Genomic DNA, 17,809 nt, shown 5'->3' with positions numbered 1-17,809 from the left:
ATTAATTGACATTGGGCCACATTACGAGGTAGGTGGTAGCCCCTTACCGCATTCCGGGTCCGGGTTCCCGGAATGGGGACTTACCGGGTCTTTCCAACCTTGGAGGAGCCGGTAAATCCCCATTCTGAGAACCATTCCCCATTCCCATTCGAGACCCCATAGGGCTCAATGCCAATGGGGATGGAGCTAATAACAGGCCCGCTAATAGTGGGCCTGTTATTAGCTCCCTGGTCCCTTAGCGGCTCCCGCTAAGGGACCTTGGAATATGCAGGTAAAGGGTTACCGGCACCGGCATCCTTACCGGTGCCTGTAACCCCTTACCTCCAACCTCGTAATGAGGCCCATTGATTCTTCATAACTTCCATTAACAAAGGTTTGTCAGTCCAGCCTCAGTACTCAAAACGCAGGGCCGCTTCTGCGATTCTGAATGCTCCCCGCAAGACGTGACACATATGCACATCGTACAGCAAAAAGACACATGGCGAGACAATGCTTAATTTGTAAGAAAATAAGTGTGAGGGCCCAATATTTTCTAGCATGCGTGTAACACTGCGGGCGGGCTGTTCCCCGCCATTGCTGTCACCACCCACAGCTGCTCCTCACAGTGGCGACACATTTGAGGTTGAACTACAGCTCGCACCTGCTGATAAGAGCGGATGGATGCTCTGTCTATCATTACTTCATAATCAATCCGAGTCTGAGACAATAATTGCCAAGCTCACTGTGTTGGAAGGGAGGGTCCCAGACACCCTCCGCATGACCTCACAGAGGGGCATTTTCAAAATATGTCTCCCACACTACAGGAGACATGGCCCCCATCAGTGTGCTCGCTTGTTGACATGCTAATGCTGTCTGCGGGCCTGTACACTGCACTGACAGTATTAGCTCGTGTGAACCCTGACAGTATTTAAAGCACGCATTGAAACTTCCAAGCCCTGCAAATATGCTTGGATGCATTACTTTTGGCCATAGAGAGCAAAGCCCCAGGCTGTGCTTTCTGTAACCTGTGGGTGCTGTGCCAGTGGCATCTCCTAATCCTCACGACTACAACAGCATCCCCTCAGCCATCTACAATGCCCGCCTTATCCACCTTAGCCACTGCAGACACTTGGTCTGCCCTGGCACTCGCAGCTGCCTACTATCCGCCCAAAGCCCAAGGTAAGCCCATACGCCCTGACTCACTTCTCTTCATCTGCCTATACTGTGCTTCCCTCATTCACCCTCCACCCCTTCCTACCACCTCTCCACACCTCTTGCACCCACCCCATCGTCAAACTGTTCCCTGCAACCACTTACGCCAGCCCCTGCTGCAATGCCCACCTACGAGCAGAACTCCCCACTGGCCCCCAGCCTCCTATGCCAGCATCGCACAACGCCCGCCTATGCACATGGCTCGCCACTGGCCACCAGCCACATGCGCAAGCATCGCACATCACCTGCCGATGCACACGAATTCCCACTGGCCTCCAGCCACCTACGCCAGCATCGCAAAATGCCTGCCTAAGCGCACAACTCGCCACTGGCCCCCAGCCACCTACATCAGAATCGCAAAATGCCCGCCTATGCGCACGACCCCCCACTGGCCCCTAACACCACTCTGCATCACACACCCAACCCTCCACTCCTCCCTCATCAATGCGCACTCAGCCATTGCACACGCAGTTCACATCCATGACTTAATTATCTTGCACAACCTCGACCTCCTGACCATCACAGAAACCTGGCTCCATGATGCTACAGGCCCTTCCCTTTCCATTACCATTCTCCCTCCCCCTGGCTTTGTCATCCATCAGAATGACCGTGTCTCCAAAAAAGGTGGCAGAGGCGCACTATCTTGAAAGACACTCTCCACAACTGCGGCACCGCCACACCACCCCTCATGAACTATCAATCCTTATCCGTCAAGCTCTCTGTGTCTGCCTCCAGCACCATCAGCATCCATCTGATCCACTGCCCACCAGGGCCAACCTCGACCTTCGAGGATGACCTCTCCCAACTCCTCCTTCACAACCTTAAACCCTATACTAAGTCCCTTGCCCTGGGTGACTTCAACCTGGGTTACAGGGACGCATCTGACAAAGAGGCCACATCCCGCTCCTCCACTATGAACTCCCTTAATTTCTCCCAAACGATCTTCAACTCCACACACCATCTCGGCCGCACCCTGGACAGGCTGCTCGACCATAACTGCCATCCCCTCATCATCTCTAACACCCCATGTCAGTGGTCAGACCACCACCTCATCCTCTTTTACATCCCCACCAGCTAACCTGCCCCCCTGCATACCTCCCTCAAGCCCCCACCCACTTACTCCTGCTGCACCCGCAACCTCACCAGTGACTGCATCCTACCCCTCCTCAACTCCCGCCCCACCACCAGCAGCAACAACATCGACAAACTTGTCACCCTATACAACACCATCCTCACCACGGCTGTGGACACCCTCTCACCCTTAAAGAACCGCTTCCCCAAGCCCTCATCTCCTACCAACCCCTGGTACACCCCTGAGCTCCACACCCTCCGCTCCAAAAAGCTGGCCAGCGAACGTGCCTGGCTAACATGCCCCTCCATTGAGAACAAGAGCAGATTTGCCTTCACTGCCAAAGCCTACAAGAATGCCATCCACCTCGCCAAAGCATCCGCCTACTCCTCCCCCCCTCCTCTCTATCCAAAGATGATGCCTAGTGCAATAGCGTGCAGTAAGCCCTCCCAGACAAAATCTCCCTCCTTCAAACCAAAATCCAGCACAAATGTGCCTCTCTCAATGCCCCCGCCTCAGCCCCACCTCCTCCCACCTATACACCTTTGCAGCACCCTCGCTTCAAATTCAGTCATGTCACCACAAAATAGGTTGCATCGCTCCTCAACAGCCTCAAGCGCTCCATCATGGGCATCATTTTAGGGGGAGACAAGGGTGTTTATCCCTCCCCAACTTTTGTGGCACACCATTTTGTTCCACTCATTTGGCAGGGCCCCTCTCATTTAGATGTCATGTCCCACCCACCATTTTCAGAAATGTTACTCCACTGACTGTATCTCACTCAAAATTCTTACCTTGACCCACCGTTGTATCAATAACACTGCTCCCCAGTACCTCTCAAAGCGCATCACCAAACCAACCTCTTCCAGACCCACCAGATCTGCCTATGTCAACCTCCTGCACACACCGAAGTTCATAAGAACCAGAGCAGGAGGATCCAGCTTCCCCGGCCAAGCCACCGCACTCTGGAACACCCTCCCACCCCCCCTCAAAATGGAGAACTCTCTGGCTATCTTCAGAAAAAGACTCAAAACATTTATGTTTAATTCAACTGATCGGACTTGGAACCCCTGTGCATACCTGACTTGTACGTATCTGTAACCATGCCTCCAAGCCCACAGTGCCTTGACACCTTAGGGTTTTTATGCGCTCTACAAATGTAAAAAATAAATAAAATAAAATAAACAAACACAAATACAAAATCTGTTTAGGATAATGCGGCCTCACTGCAGAAAAAAGAACCAGAGACAATATGCATTACTTCAATGCATGTTGGCTTTGGTGTATGAACACAAAGTGTCTGTAATAGAGGCCGATATTTGCCAAATGTCAATCTGGGCCAGTATTGTCAATCAGTTTCTACATAAAGTTTGGAAATGATGTCTAATTTTCAAGGAAATGTGACTATACTACCTTTAATATTACCTTCATGTATTCATTGAGCTGTAAGCACTGTCAAGCATCCTTTTAATTTGCCTATTTTTGTTCTATGCTTTCTGCAGGAGTATGGATGCTAGGACTTCTGCATACCCCCAATAAAAATCAAGACATAAAGCTAAGGTTCAAAGATGCAAAATGTGTAACCGAAGACGAGTATAATGATGACAACTATGACATGGTTCCAATGATATTCAGCTTTTTGCCTGAACCAAAGACAGAAGTGGAGAATGTCACAATGTCAACGAGATCTGACACTTCCATTGTCGAAGAGCCCGTTAACCAAGATTACGATGATATTTTAGCCGAAATGCTCAATCTTCGCTCATTCAGGAAGCAATATGAACTAGAGAAAGAGGAGCTGCTAAATTTCACTGCCCTGGCTGAAGAAGATGACTTTTACCCATACGTATTGAATACACAAGATGATGAAAATGGAAAGCTGTCACAGAATAATGTGAATAATAATTCTAAAAATCTGGAGAAACACTCAGAAGTGACAAAATCCACTGCATCTGACACATCTACCTCTTCAAGTCAAGCATCCACATTGCAAGAGGACGCTGGGCATACTGCTAAATCTATGACAGGCAAACTCACCGAGATCTTTACTACTGAAAACTCAACTGACAAACGTCAAGGGAAAGAGTCCCCAAAACAATATGAAGATATTGCATCGGAAAAAGAGTCTTCCTCGTCTACGAGCAGCAAGCCAGTTTATAACCTTGAAGAACAGCACGGTTTTCCAAATGTTTCGCATTCAGATGAAAATGATACAGTTCAGAATGATGCTGATCTAAAAGGGAAGAAGAACACAACTGTGAGCTCGGCCTCTGACTTGAAAGCAAGAAGAATGATTTTCTCTAAAAGATCAATAGGAGCACTGAATGACCTTGAAAAAGGGCAAAGCAAAGGGCGGCAAGAAACTTCTTTGCATGCAAGCAATGAAGCAGAAGATGTATTTTTTCCCACCATTGGTGAAAGTGACAAACCTCCAAAAAGCAACAACACTGCCCAGGAACCTGAAAAAGGTGCTCAGGTTCCACAAATGGGTATTGATTTAGGAAAGCTGCAAAAAGGTACATGGCCTTCTGAAACAGACACTACTTTGACAGATGGGTCAAGCAACATTACCAACGATGGACAGCTAGGTGGCAAAACATGTAGTGATTGTGGAAAAAATTATTCTGAAACATCTCAGAAGTTCTTGGACAGTGAAGGCACTCCAGAAGTTTCTCAATTCAGTAAAGATGCAGCATTCAATGTGGTGGATGAGTCAGAAGGCCCTTCTTTAAATTTGAGTAATGTTTTGCAGTTTGAAGGGACACACAATAACTTAAAAGGTGAATTGAGTTTTGATCAGATTTCCACAAGCTTCCTTTCCACATCAGACCCACAAACGACAGAGGGAATCATTAGCTATTCAGTGCTTATTAACAAACAGAATGAGACAGAAACTGAGATCATAAAAAATAGTATGAACTCTGAGGAGGATTACTATGATGATTTAGTGGAAAAGAACCTTATTAATTCGCACAGCATAACAGACAAAAATGCAGTGGACCATGAAAATGCTACATCTTTTGTTACTGACTCCAGTCAACAGCAGCTGCCTGGGAGCAAAAGAAAAAGAGTTAGAAATCCATCTGCTACGTTCAGGAAGGTCTTACGGAAGAAAAAAAGGAGGCCAAAAATTCAGGAGCCCCCACAAATTGGAAAGGTGCTTGACCATGGAAATGTATCAAGTATGCTGAACCACAGCAAGTCATTAAATGGGCTTAATGAAACAATATTGTCAAGTGAATTTAATCAATCTACGCCAAACAGACTTAATGAAACACTGTTTTCCCCAAGAGGGATGAAGCCATCGATCATAATTGGAGTACCTACATCAGTTGAAGGGGACTATGTTGAGTATGTACCAAATATCGGTGACTATGATACCGTTAATGATGATGATAGTGATGAAGATTACGAATGTGTTTTTCTCATCGAGCCATATGACATGCACCCGAGAGTTGAAAGTCAAATTTTGCTGAACCCCAGTGAGATAGCTGATCGTTATCTACGGACTACCAAGGGAAACAAGCGGATATTCTACATCGCAGCAGAAGAAATCATTTGGGACTATACTGGACTTAAAAGAAGGTATGTCATTATCCTTTTTCAGTCTCTAAAATGTCGGTTGTGCTGTTGACTTATAGTATTTCATCAGTTCTAGAAAAAATGTTGTCATGGAAAAATCTGGACAAACAAAGGGAACTGTTTATAGACAAGTGAAAGGTTTGGCAGTGGTGTCATGAGGTCTTCCATTCGTTTAACCTCTTTCAAGTGGGATTCACCCCGAGGGGGTTAGCGTAAGGAGTAGAGGATGTGCAGTCTAGCTCCTTTTTTAATGTGTGTGCTTGCTAGCCACTCGAGCCGAGCTTGTCAGTGACATTGACCATTTCCAGAAGGGTAAACATATCAGAACGTGTCAGATAACAAACATTCTCATTCAGAGTTTATCCACTTTTCCATTGTCTCAGGAGCCTTGGCAGGGCTTAAATGCCTTGTAGTCTGGTAATTGCGGCACTCAGGATGAATTCCTGGGGCCACATCCCGTTGTTTATGCTTTGCTGAGCCAGAAAGCATGACAGGACACAACCTGGAATGGGCAATAAAGCCGCAGTCGGATTGGGGTCCATCTACCATCTTAGTTGTTAACTAGTGGCTTGTTTTTCTCTGACCCTTACCATGCCCTTTAACCCTGCAACCTCATAAAATCTATCACATAGTTACTTAAGACATATTGGCGACAGGTATAAAGCTCATTACGTAAATGCTCTGAGCATAGTACGGTGCACAAACGTTTGCTATTCCAATCAGCTATGTCTGGGGGCTACAAACAGTTGAAGGTTGGGTGTAGAGAACTTGGGTGTAGCAGACTTTGCTGTCAAATAGGTGGATAATCCTGCCAGAGTTCACTGAAAAAATGGTATTCGGCTCCAACCAAACACTTTCTTACTACCCAGCTCAAGGCAAATAGTTTAGTAGCTGAATGCAATACAGTAAACCACAAAGGCAGAGATATATGTATCATGTTGTTCCTTGTACAGCGCCTTGGCGTAAGGCGCTCAATAAATCAAGAAATCAATCAATCAATCAATCAAAAAGGCAAGTAAACATCGCCGTGAAGCCTTTTTCATCGAAAACAATACTAAAGTGAATGTGTTTGTGTGATGGAGAGACTGAATGGTAATGAGGAGTCAGAGATGGTAGAACTCTGTTGTTGTTGAATTTTCTGGTGATGTATGGGAGCAAAGGTCTTTCGGAACCCCCTTCCCCACATTGCACCCCTACGTGAGACTCATGACTCGTCAGCAGCCCCCCATGCACCTGGGTCCGGGAGGCAGGGTGGCTGCGGGTCGACACGTGGGGCTGCACGGCTCACCTTGTAGCATAACGTAGACTCCATTTTGTAATCCAATTAGACTCCATTTTGAGTATACTGAACCCAGGCCTCTGTAGAACAGGCTGCCTGCAGAAGCTGCACCTCACCCCCCACGTCTATGCGCACAGCGAGCCCTGTACTTCCCCCTGCCTCCTCCCCATGGAAGATCCGTTGAAGGCCCGTTCTCACGAGCAACTAGATGCGAACAAGTAACAGAACAAACACTGTATCATTTACCTTCCGCAGTACATCATTGCCCTGGCGGTGACCTGACTTTTAGTTGGGGTCTGGGAAAGAACAAAGTTGTCCCTATTAAGTATACCTCGACCCTACACAGACCCCCATACACATCAATGATATATGGTGCTCAGGACCCCCCCAACCCTGTTCCCCCAGCTGAAGTGTTAAACATGAATGTTAAACCCCTGGGTCTCCCAGCCTTATCTATTGCTGCTAAGCTTTTTGCTAAATGGCTCAAAACCCATAGTGCCAGTTGCTCACGTTAATATGGAATGACCCCTGACTACCCTGTGTATAATATGATTGAGAGTGTTATGATATCTGTGAGTTATTAGAAGTTCTGAGCCACATCCGCTGTGGTTGAAATGATAGATGAACTCATTGTTTCCCCGATCCTTGAGTCACAAATCCTAATCACATGTTTAAAGGTGTGATGTGTCACTGAGACCCATGCATCCACCAACCAGGTTCTACCTCACGTTTTGTGTACATTTTTCCCGCCGTGGGATCAAGGCAACAGAGTAATGAATCTTATATGATGTGATTCAGTAAACACGAGTATATGTGAATTATAAAAATGTGCCCTTTACATAATGCCCCCAAACCCCCAGCCACTCAGCCCTGTAATAGCATTCATGCTATTCTGTGAACAGGGACCCGCGAAAAGTTACAAGGCCACCTCCCCTTCCTTCTCGAGAGCTGCACATCTAACCCCCCTGCTCCCATCAAGGCTCGCCGGGGCTTGAAGGTCCCTGGTATTCTGTTGTTGAAACAGTGCAGCTACACCTCCCCGCATTCCTGCTGGACCTGCACCAAGCGTTTACCTTCCCCCATGCCTCTGACACCAGATGCCACCATAAAATCACTGTGTGCCGCCCTGGCAAGGCCAAGAACAATTACGACCCACACAACCCCAACTCCCACTGCCTTTTGAGGTATTAGCTATGTGCCCCCTCCGACCCAGCGGTATTTCAGTTCACCCGAAGTTTAATGGGCCATAGAAACAGTTATTCACCCCTGTACTAACATACCGTAAAACTATCACTCACTACATCTAACAGAATAGAATGATGAAGGTAGCCTAACTCGTGCCCCCTGATAAGACACCTGGACCCATGAGATTGGATCCTTTGTTAATGCCAACTTTATGATGATGTATAAAGGAAGCATTGTATTGCATACTGTTTTCCTGTGTCCCCTCCCTGGTACTACATTGATGTGTCAAAGGTTTTATACCAACTTGACATAGACAAGTGTGATGAATGTGTATGAGTGGCCACAAGGGCAAGTTTTAGTATTGATCTTCTTGGATAGCCTGGGCCCTGGCACCTCACCCCGATGAGCCCGGCTGACCCAAGCACTCGGTGATGCCACAACGTGGATCCCTGCCAATCATGGAGCACCGACATAGTAGCTAGTCATCGCCATCCAATCCCCAAGACTATGTGGCCCCTATAGCTTAGCTCATGCATGACGTGTTTTTGTAATATAAATGATTGTCTTTGCTATTGTCAGAAGAGCGCACTCAGAGTTTGCAGAGTCCTTTGCATGCCCTTTATCGATTTAGATAAAAAGACTTTTACTCTCAACCGCACTTGGGGGACGCTTACTTTCAAGTGGTGACCCCAACGTGATTCGTCTTTTTGTCCTCTTTTGGCACGAGACATCCCCGGCCACAGCGGGTACGTACGGCGCTCCCCCTCAGAGAGCTGCCCGCCTACGGCAACTGGTATGCTTAGACGTGCGCACGCAGTAGGGCGAGAGGGTACGGGTCCCACTTCAAAAAACCCTTAGTACCGCTCGCCGGAGACGGGGGTGGCCATTGAGTGTGAGGCAGCGCCGCCTGGACGGACCGAGTCCGGAGAGTCTCGAATCAAGACGGGCACGTGAGTATTAAGTGCGAGTGACATTAAAAGGTGTCGGATATTGATAGAAGTGTACGAGGCTAGGATAAACTAAAGGGGGTTCTCTTAGGGGTAAATTAACTGTTGATTTCATACTCTTTTCTTTCTGTTGCATATGGCCATTAGGGTAAGTTAAAAGGATTACAAGGTAAAGACGGGAACCTAGCTCTGCAAGGGGGTAGAAGGCAGCGCCGCATAGTGCTATCTTGACTAGTACTGGGAATAAGTGAAATAAGGGACAATATAAGTAAGAGTCTTAGAAGAGGAAGACTCAGTGTAAAAATTAGAAAACGCTTTTTTCTTTCTCATTTTTTTCTAAATCCTGCACAAAAAAGGGGGGTCCGACATTTCAAAGGGAGGAGGGTGTATCGGGTCAGCGGGAAAGGGATCCTTAGAACAAGAAACGGTAGGGGAAGGAAAGGGGGTGTATGTTTTGTGTTGTAAGTAAACATATGTTAAAGTGACGTCATGCATTGAATATGTTATGCGCTCATTTTTCTACACATTTGATGACAAAGTGGTAAATTGATTGTATCAGGATTTAATGAAAAGCTGGTCATGGGAAGTGTGACATTTTGACATTAAGTACCCAGGGTGTGACAGAGATATATAAGTATCTAAGAGCTGCTATCATTGCAAGTGTATGCACAAGGTACCCTGATTAACGTAAGGTGACACAAGTGGGTGGAAGACAGGGGAACAACATGGGGGCCGAAACACCCTGACCCATTATTTGTAAAATTTTACCAGGTTACGCAGAACGCATAACCAAGTACCATGACCAGTGGGTCACGGAAATAAAGGGGGAGGGGCTACCCCACGTATGGCCCCAAGGAGGGTCATTCGATAAAAGTGTACTGGACATGGTGGCCACATGTTTGTTTATAAAATACAAAGGAAAACAGTTCCACAACAGGAGAGAGATATTAGATCTTTGGAGACTGTTTGAAGAAGTGCCCCCAATTAAAAGGAAGGAATTAGCGCAGGAGCAGGTCACCTCTCCCCTGGCAATAGAAGAAAGTGGAAGGGAAGGCAGAGGGAATGAAGGGTCAATAGAGGTAACATGGTTGTATCCCCTGCTAAATAAACCAGTCCTGGCTGAGGGATATAGTGATCCCGTGTATGTGTCTGCACCTACTCCCACAGTTGCCACAAAATCAACTGCACCGCTGCCATACGAGTGTCCTAGAACGAGTGGACAGGTAAGTACTCCCACAGTAAATATCGAAAAATTAACAGAAGACTTAGATTCCCGACTCTCAATGGCCCGAAGTGAACTATCTAGGTTACGAGATATGTGTGAACAAAGTGGATCAACCACATCTAGGACAGAGCAAACACAGAGGGTACAGACGCCTGGAGGAGTTATGGTGCGACATAGAGCAAGATGAATTGGAAGGAAGGAGATTAGGACTGGCCACAGGAGGAATGCCAGTGAGGCTAGACGAAACACCGTTGGGGAGGGACATGGAAGTAGAATGGACTGGGAGTTTGAGGAATAGAGTGGGGAGAATGGCACCACTGGGAAGGAAAGGAGCAAAGGTGAGTAGTGGGAAAGGAAAAGAAAGTAGGCTACAGCTACCCCTGGTACATAGAGGAGGTGGGAGGCCAAACTACATTCCCTGGGCTCAGATGAATAAAGCCAACTTATTGAAATCATTGCCCCCGCTGTCGGGGGGAGCAAGTAAATGGATATATGCATTCGAAGAAGCACACAGCGGGAGTCCCATTAGCTGTTGGTGATGCTAAAAGCTTGTTAGTGTCTGCAGTGGGTGACCAAGCCGACAGGGTTTGGGCAAAGGCCGGATTCCCAGGGATCACATTAGATTGTGACCGCCATTACGGTGCCTCTTTTAATACAGTACGCACCAGGATCTGGGACGCATTGAGGGAGACCTTCCCAGATACACCAGATTTTCAATCAGTCATGCAATGTACAATGAATGACGAGGAGGATGCTATGGAATTCATCTTAAGGATGCAGGAGATGTGGAGAGCGGAAACGGGTATGGCCTGGGATCAGTCAACATCTTTGTTTTACTTCATAATAAAGAAAGGGCTCCCAAAAGAAGTTCAGAAAGCACTCGACAAAATAGCAGGGATTGAAGCAAAAGGCTGGCCTGAAATTCAAAGCATAATAGTACACCACTGCAAGAGAATAAAAGAAAGGGAGAAGTAGATAGCACAGATGAGGTTGGCAGACGAGGCAAAATTAATACAAATTAAACTGATGAAGGTCACAGCTGCTGTAGCCGCACTCCCTCTAGATAGGGATGCGGAGGAGGAGGAGGGGTCGGCAGCGATACAAGGGAGAATGGCAGCATATTGGGCAGGGAATGGGCAGCCACAGTGGAATGGACAAGAACAGTATGGAGGACAGCAGTGGCAAGCAGTGGTTTAAGTGGGGTAAGACATTGAGGGGGGGCCCTCGTTTGGGGGCGTGGCATCCGCTGTGGGCGTGGCCTAAAGTGCACAAATCATAGTAGGGTGCGCAAACAAATATATAAATGTAGTAGAGCATTTATATATTTGTATGCGTACTAATATGGTTTGTGTATTTTTCAAGCCTTCTTTTATAAACATAGCAATGTTACATATTTCTATGTTTATAAAAGGTGGCTTGAAAGTGTACAAACCATAGTAAGTTACGCACACTTGTGTGCGTACCTTACTATGGTTTGTGTACTTTTCAAGCCACCTTTTATAAACATAGACATTTGTAACATATTTCTATGTTCATAAAAGACGGCTTGAAACGTACAAGCTCATCTTTTATAAAGCGTTGAGGACAGACAAAACCCAAGGTGGTTTTGTCCGTCCACAAAGCTTTATAAAAAATGCCTTGAATTGTGTACGTTTCAAGCCGTCTGTTATAAACGTAGAAATATTTCTACGTTTATAAAAGATGGCTTGAAATGTACACATTTCAAGGCATCTTTTATAAAGATTTGCCAAAGGAGACAGGCACCTCGGGCTCAGTGATTGCTGCTCTGAGCAGAGATCACAGAGCCCGAGGCGTCTTTCACCCTCTGGGAACCCGCGGGCTCCGTGGTATAATCTACATATTAGATCATGGAGCCTGCAGGTTCACAGAGGGTCAGTGACCTGGCGAGGGCAAACAAAGGAACTGTAACTTCCCTGATGACCCCTCAGATGGGGGGTCATCAGGGAAGTTACATTGACTGACAGAAGTCCCAGCCAGCCTCAGCGACGCTGTGGCTGGCTGGCACTTCTGTCCACTTGCCTAACGTTACACTGGCGGGCACATCTCCCGTCGCGGCTGCGGCCGTGACGGGATAATGCGTCCTGCCATGGCGTGGTGGGACGGGGGGCCCCGGCAGGGCCCCGGCTCAGCCCCACTTTTTGGAGACTGGCGGGGCCCGGCCCCGGCAGGCCCCGGCCCACTTAAAGCACTGGTGGCAAGTGCGGAGCGTCCTGGGAGGAAGAGGTGGGTACAGAGGGAACAGAGGGGTGGCCCGGGATATGGAGGGAATGGCGGGTACAGGGAACCACAAGGGCCTGGGGGGACAAGGAAATTGTTGGAATTGTGGGAGGTGGGGGCATTTCTCACACGAATGTAGAAGCAGGCCAACGTACAATTACCAAAACGATCAGCACTATGGCCACCCCCACCCGGGAAACCCATACGGCTTACCGATGGGCAGTGGAGGAGGACAAGAACAGCAAGATCAAAGGCACCCAGAAGAACATAGGGAGCAAACACACAATGTACAGCAACACCCTCAGAGCCGCGAACACATGCCATACACCCAGGGTAACCCCTTCGCCACAGCCGCAAATGGTGCACTTACACCCCTTGGGGGAGTGGCCGTGGTATCAGGAAATGTTTTCAGTCAAGGGAGTACCAAAAGACACCCAGCATAGGACAGCCCACAGAGAGCACTTGCGTGTCCAGTACTATCGACGACCCTCGATGCAGCAGAGGAACCATTGATAGGGGCGGAGATAGGGAACAAACAATTCATTTTTATGTTAGATTCGGGAGCTGAAAAATCATGCCTACGTGAAGGCAGGTTTCCGTTATCTAATCGTAAATTGAAGACGCAGGGGTTCTCTGGGGCGGTGGTCGAAGTTCCTTACACAGAAGATTTGGAAGTAACAGTGGGGGGCAAAACAGTAAGAGCGCTGCTGTTGTATTACAAACAATCCCCAATCAACTTGCTGGGGAGGGACCTCCTCAGCAAGCTCAACATGACTATTTCTTTTACGAAAAGGGGGATAGTTTGCTCGACCCCCGGGATCTGCCCATTACGAGTGATGTTGGTAGTACACACACGAGCAACAGCGCCAGAAGTACGCGGTATACCTGTAGACTCAGACATGTTCATCCAGGGGTTAAAAACACTGGCACGGGTGGTCCCAGAATTGAAGCGCCTAGAGTGGAGGGTGCCTGCAGAATTTGTTTTCCGCCCCATAGCACGCCCAGAGATAGTGACAGGAACAGTGATGTCATTAGACATACGTGCAGTTCAGGTTTCAGCACAAAGAATAGCGGTCATTGCAATGAACATACATGGCTGCGAGTGGCGCACAGTGTTGTGCATCAATGCCGACATTGCACTGCGAGATTTATCAGATGAAGACCTCTTCACAGACTCAGATAGTGATGGGGAAATAATAATGGAAATAGCAATCCCCTGTGATATCATGATACAGACAAGACAGGTACCAGTGCAACTGATGGCAGTGGTAGGAGCACCACCTTCAATCTTTGACAATGACATGCAATCAGTGCCGGGTGACCTGTGGACAACCGGCCCACATGATGTGGGACTGTTGCACGAAGTCACACCCGTGAAGATAAAACTTAAACAAGGAACATTATTACCCAGAGTAAAACAGTACCCCCTGTCTCGGGAAGCAGAAGAGGGGATACAAGAAAGAATCACTGTATTGTTAGTGCAGGGAATAATCATACCATCAAATTCATCAACCATCAACCCCATTAAAAAAGCAAAAGGCACGGATTGGAGGATGATCCAAGATCTACGCCCACTCAATGACGTCATTCGAAAGGAGTTCCCATTAGTCAACAATCCTGCATCAATCCTATGCAGCATCCCGAAGGACGCGTCTCGCTTCACAGTGGTCGATTTGTTGAACACATTCTTCTCAGTAGCACTCGCGGAAGAGTCTCGATATCTAACAGCATTTACACTGGGAGGAAAAAGGTATGAACATTGCAGACTACCCCAGGGGTACTGTGAAAGCCCAAATATATTCAACAGGATTCTACACGAAGATCTAGGAAATGTGGTCACAGACAGAACAATTATTCAGTACCTGGATGATTTGCTGATCTGCGGAAAAAATGAGGTAGAATGCAGGAAAGATTCTATTACACTCTTGACATAGTTGGCCCACAAAGGTTACAGGGTGGATAAAGGAAAGTTACAATATTGTCAACAAGAAGTGTTGTACCTGGGACAACTAATTTCAAAAGACGGTAAGAGAATCATACGAGACAGAATGGCTGCCATTAGAGCCGTAAGCAGGCCAAAAACAGTGAAGGAAATGCAGACATTTCTTGGCATGTCTAACTAGTGCCGAGCATGGATATTAGATTATGCAGCATACAAGGCCATTACTGCAGGGACTCAAAGAAGCTCAAATAGAAAACATAGAAATACAATGGTCAGCAGAACTGGATGATGTCTCCACATCACTTAAAGAACTCATTTCAAGCGTGCCAGTACTCGAGAACCCAGACTATGAGCGCAAGTTTTATCTGTTCTTACATTGCAAAGGGGCACTCTTGACAGCAGTACTGACACAAAAAACATCTTTGGGACACAAGCCACTGGCATATTACAGTGGAACACTGGATGCTGTAATGCAAGGACACTTCGCTTGCGAGCAATCTCTCGCAGCCGCAGCGTTCGCAATTGAGAAAAGTGCAACAATAGTGATGGGATGTTCCATGACACTGTTCGTGGAGCATTCCCTATTCGCTATATTGAAAAGGTCAAAAAGCACGCTCACAACGCAGAGAGCAACAGCGTATGAAATAATTCTGTCCAGTGCAAACATACACATAGTGAGATGCAAAACAGTGAACCCTGCAAGATTCATCACAGAAACATGCACAGTGGAAGACATGCAAGTGCACGACTGTGCAATTTACAGAGGTGAGGAGGGAGACACACTCATAGTAAGTGAAAACGCACTAGCTGAAGGAGAAATATATTTCATAGATGGATCAGCATCAATAAACTCAGAGACAGGAGAAAAACACCTGGGATTAGCTGTTGTGAGACTGGAGGAAGAGTAATACGAACTGCTAGTACAGCGATGGACCCTGCATTTGTTTTATTTATTTTTTTTGGTTGCCAAGGACTCTGCGTATTTAACTTGCAGTTTTGAGGCGTCTTGGATCCTCTGTTTTTTAAATTGCCCGTTATGTCACCTAGGACTCTCTGTTTTTTTAAGTTGCAGTGCTTGGTTGCCTAAGACCCTGTTTTTTTAAAATTGCATTTTGGTTGCCTTTGGACACTATGCTTTTTTTAATTTACAGTTGTGTTCACCTAGGAGGACCCTGTGCTTTTTAAATTGCATCTTTGGTTGCCAAAGAGCGTGAGTGACTAACTTGCATTGTTTGGTTGCCTAGGAGCCTGTGCTTTTTTTCAGTTGCATTTTTTGGATGCCTATGACCCTGTGTTTTATTTTTATTGCAATTTTGTCCACCTTGGACAAGGGTCTGTAACCTGACTACTACTCCCATCAGCCCTAGCCAATATAGTCAATGGTGAGGAAACATGTGAGTTGTAGTTCAAAACATCTGCAGCGCTGAATGTGGCAGACACCTGATCTAAGAGGACCCTGCATTTTTGTAGTTGTTATAACCTTTATTTTTAGCTGACGAGTACATTATAACAAAGACATACAATAGAGTTCATCACTCATGAATTTGAATATTTAAAACTTAGTGGAATTAAAATGTTCTAGATGCACCGAATTCCCTGGTCGGACCAGGTTGTGTCCTCATCTGACTCATCTCGGTCAGCATTAAGATAACGCCTTAAGGGGCCCCATATGTCTTTCGGTCTGCAGATAGCTGACACCCCTCTGACATAGTTCTCTTTGCTTTCTTGTACAAATATTAGGTCTTTAAGCCATGCTTGCGAGGTAGGGGCAACTTTTGCTTTCCAGTTTTTAAGTATGTTCCTTTATTCCACTGCACCAGCAACTGCAAAGAGTCTACGGGCTGTGATAGGAACCTTGCCTATGTCCCCCAGTAAATACTTCAGTGGGGTGGCCGGTATATGTATGTCCAGTATGTCGTTCAGGATTGCGGCAACTTCTTCCCACAAGTGTCTGATTGGAGGGCATTCCCAATACATATGTATTGAATTTGCTGCTGGAGCGTTGCATTTGGGGCAGACCATTTGTTTTGAGGGGTCGAATTTAGCCAATTTGCTGGGTGTTATATGTAAATGATTCAGTATTTTAAAATGGATTAGTCTAAAGTTGGAACTTATGGAAATAGATTTAGTATAATAACAGTATTTCGCCCATTGTTGGTCTTCTATTGTTATGTTCAAATCCTGTTCCCACTTCGTCTTCATCTTGTTTTTGGATGGAGTATGTGATTGCACCGCTTTGTATAGCCTGGATATGTTACCTGTAAAGCCCTCTTGTGTCAGGACTTCCGACAGAAACTGGTGTGGGGTCGGTGCAGCCGGGAATGATGGCCATTTTTTCCCACACGCCGCCTTTAGTCGATGGTACTGTAACGCTGTGGTGAGGCCCGCTTGCACCTTGTCCTGAACTTCTTCCAGTGTCACAAACCTCCCGTTCGGGTAAAGATCTCCCAGTCCCATTTCTTTACCCGGGTCCCACTTCCTCTGTAGTGCCGTGTCTAGTGTGGCTTCAATGTCCGGGTAGTGCCAGAGGGGGGCGAGGGGCCAATATCGGTCTATGCATTTCACCCTACTAAGTAATTTAGACCAAGCTCGTACTTTGGAGTTCAGCGGATCTACCTCTCCCATATCCTTTTTGGCTTTGGCGAATATCATGCACTGCAAATTTATGTAGGCACCCGCAAACCTCTGCGCTTGTATGTGGGAATCATGCTCTGTAGAATTGGCCCAGTATTTCGTGAAGTGCGCCTGTGCAGTGTAGTGGTAAAGCAGCAAATCTGGGGCTGTTATTCCGCCTGTATCATATCTCTTGCACATTTTGGACCATTGAAGTCTTACCGTGCCCCTACCCTACGAAATTAGAGGCCAGTTGCTGTAGTTTACCAATGAATTGCCAACCAGGCCAGATTGGGATGCTGCTAAATGGGTATATCAGCTTTGGTACCACCACCATTTTTAAGTAGAGCTACCCGACCATATAGAGATATCGGGAGTTTGTCCCAGACATTCAGTTTGTGTTCAAGGAGCGTAAGATATCGTTCATAATTAGTGGCGTATAGGATGTGCCTGTCCATTGCCATATTAATACCAAGGTACCATGCAGAATTAGGGGACCAGCGGAATTGGGCAGTAGCTTGTGATTGTGTTGTGGTGG

At 46.8% G+C, this 17,809-nt stretch overlaps 1 protein-coding gene across 1 annotated transcript in view; it reads left to right on the top strand.

The window, feature by feature from the left end:
- Positions 1-17,809, top strand: part of F5 (coagulation factor V) — a 1,375,529-nt gene that overhangs the window by 596,942 nt on the left and 760,778 nt on the right. The window contains exon 13 of the mRNA XM_069636481.1: positions 3,763-5,845. Within this exon, the coding sequence (XP_069492582.1) occupies positions 3,763-5,845 (2,083 nt within the window). The remainder of the gene's footprint in view (positions 1-3,762; positions 5,846-17,809) is intronic.

Source organism: Ambystoma mexicanum, chromosome 7p, assembly GCF_040938575.1.
Source record: "Ambystoma mexicanum isolate Mex_15411 chromosome 7p, UKY_AmexF1_1, whole genome shotgun sequence".
NCBI lineage: Eukaryota > Metazoa > Chordata > Amphibia > Caudata > Ambystomatidae > Ambystoma > Ambystoma mexicanum.
The sequence above is the reverse complement of the archived record's forward strand: the minus strand, read 5'-3'. Positions and strand labels throughout refer to the sequence as shown.